The following is a 1,347-nucleotide window of genomic DNA, read 5'->3' as shown; positions in this document are numbered from 1 at the left end:
CAATACGATCCACACAGTGTTTTAATATGTATATATGGTATGGCAAAGTTTCCATGTTCTGGGGGAAAATAAGTACTCTGAGTCACATTTGTATCTTATTATTGTGCAGAGCATTGGTATTTGTCTATGTCCTGTAAGTACATTCGGATGAATGAGGAACTACATTGAAAGACGAAAAGTCGACGCCGTTCCTGCGGAATACAGAGGCACACCTGTCAATCGCTGAACCGGCATTCTGTGGAGTACGGGAGAACACGAAGCCGAACTCGGACTTGTACCTGTCTGTGTCAATGCAGGAATACACGCAGGAATAGCTATCGTAGTCAGTCTCGATCACTTCATAGGGAGCGGCGAAAGCTGTTGGGGAAAAGGGAAAATATATAGTTGGTCATTGTCTGTTTGTAGATTCTACTATATTTAGGAAGGTATAACTTTAATATCCAGAGGAAAAAAATTCTACCCATACCAGAAGGGAAATCAATGAGCATGTGGGCTTTTGGGAAGTCGTTTGTAGGGTAGATCTTGCCCACCAGTCTGCGATACTCATTGTTGGGGGTCAGTCCTGCTGTGGTCACCCTAAAGCCGTGATCAGAGTCAGAGTAATCGTAGTTGGAGTGGATGCAGCGAGTGTATGGTTGGTAGGGGTTGTCGATGATCTTTACCTGATACCAGCGACCAGCATACTGTTGGAAAACAAATGTTAATGAGATATTTGCCACAAACGTGTAGCGATCAATTTGTAAGTGAAGATAGCATGAATAAGCATTAGATTGTTAGACAACTTACTCTACGAAGGTCGAAGTTTTCTTGATTTGCCACTCTGGCACAATTTCCAGGAGCTACGAAATCTGGAATGCTGTCGGCTGCGACAAGAGCCACAAGGGCAGCAGCTACGAGTACCTTCAACATGGTGCCTTGTCTTGTGTGACTCCTGATGGTGAGTTCTGCTCTTTATATATCATGTCACACGTAAAGCAGCGAAGGAGGCGGAGCATCGAATTTCAAGATCATCGTTTATTTATTTTTTCCCCTGATATACAGCTGTCTATTGAGATATTGGAGCTTAAAACTAATCTTATTTTCTATGTCATCGACATGGATATAATTTTGGAACGTCATTTTCCTCTGCGGGATACTCCTTCTATATAAAGACGCCTGAGAAGCTCCCACGCCACTCAGACTGCAGGATCACCATGAAGACTTCGTTGCTGTGTCTCGTTCTCGTTGCAGCGGTCGCTGCCGACAAGATTCCTAGCTTTGTCGTGCCAGGAAAATGCCCTTCGGTAGACGAGAGAATGCTCTACGATCAACAGAGGCCTAATCATCAGAAGGCAAGTTAATTTACAT

At 43.9% G+C, this 1,347-nt stretch overlaps 2 protein-coding genes across 2 annotated transcripts in view; one reads left to right on the top strand and one right to left on the bottom strand.

The window, feature by feature from the left end:
- Positions 1–82: 82 nt before the first annotated feature.
- Positions 83–1,347, bottom strand: part of LOC119593432 (crustacyanin-A2 subunit-like) — a gene marked incomplete in the record, with an annotated part of 17,926 nt that continues 16,661 nt past the window's right edge. The window contains 1 exon segment of the mRNA XM_037942362.1: positions 83–202. Coding sequence (XP_037798290.1) covers positions 125–202 — 78 coding nt within the window.
- LOC119593449 (crustacyanin-A1 subunit-like) overlaps positions 1,164–1,347 on the top strand; it is a 1,161-nt gene continuing 977 nt past the window's right edge. Inside the window, exon 1 of the mRNA XM_037942378.1 lies at positions 1,164–1,331. Within this exon, the coding sequence (XP_037798306.1) occupies positions 1,194–1,331 (138 nt within the window). The 5' untranslated portion in view covers positions 1,164–1,193. The remainder of the gene's footprint in view (positions 1,332–1,347) is intronic.

Source organism: Penaeus monodon, chromosome 32, assembly GCF_015228065.2.
Source record: "Penaeus monodon isolate SGIC_2016 chromosome 32, NSTDA_Pmon_1, whole genome shotgun sequence".
NCBI classification, from domain to species: Eukaryota; Metazoa; Arthropoda; class Malacostraca; order Decapoda; family Penaeidae; genus Penaeus; species Penaeus monodon.
The sequence above is the reverse complement of the archived record's forward strand: the minus strand, read 5'-3'. Positions and strand labels throughout refer to the sequence as shown.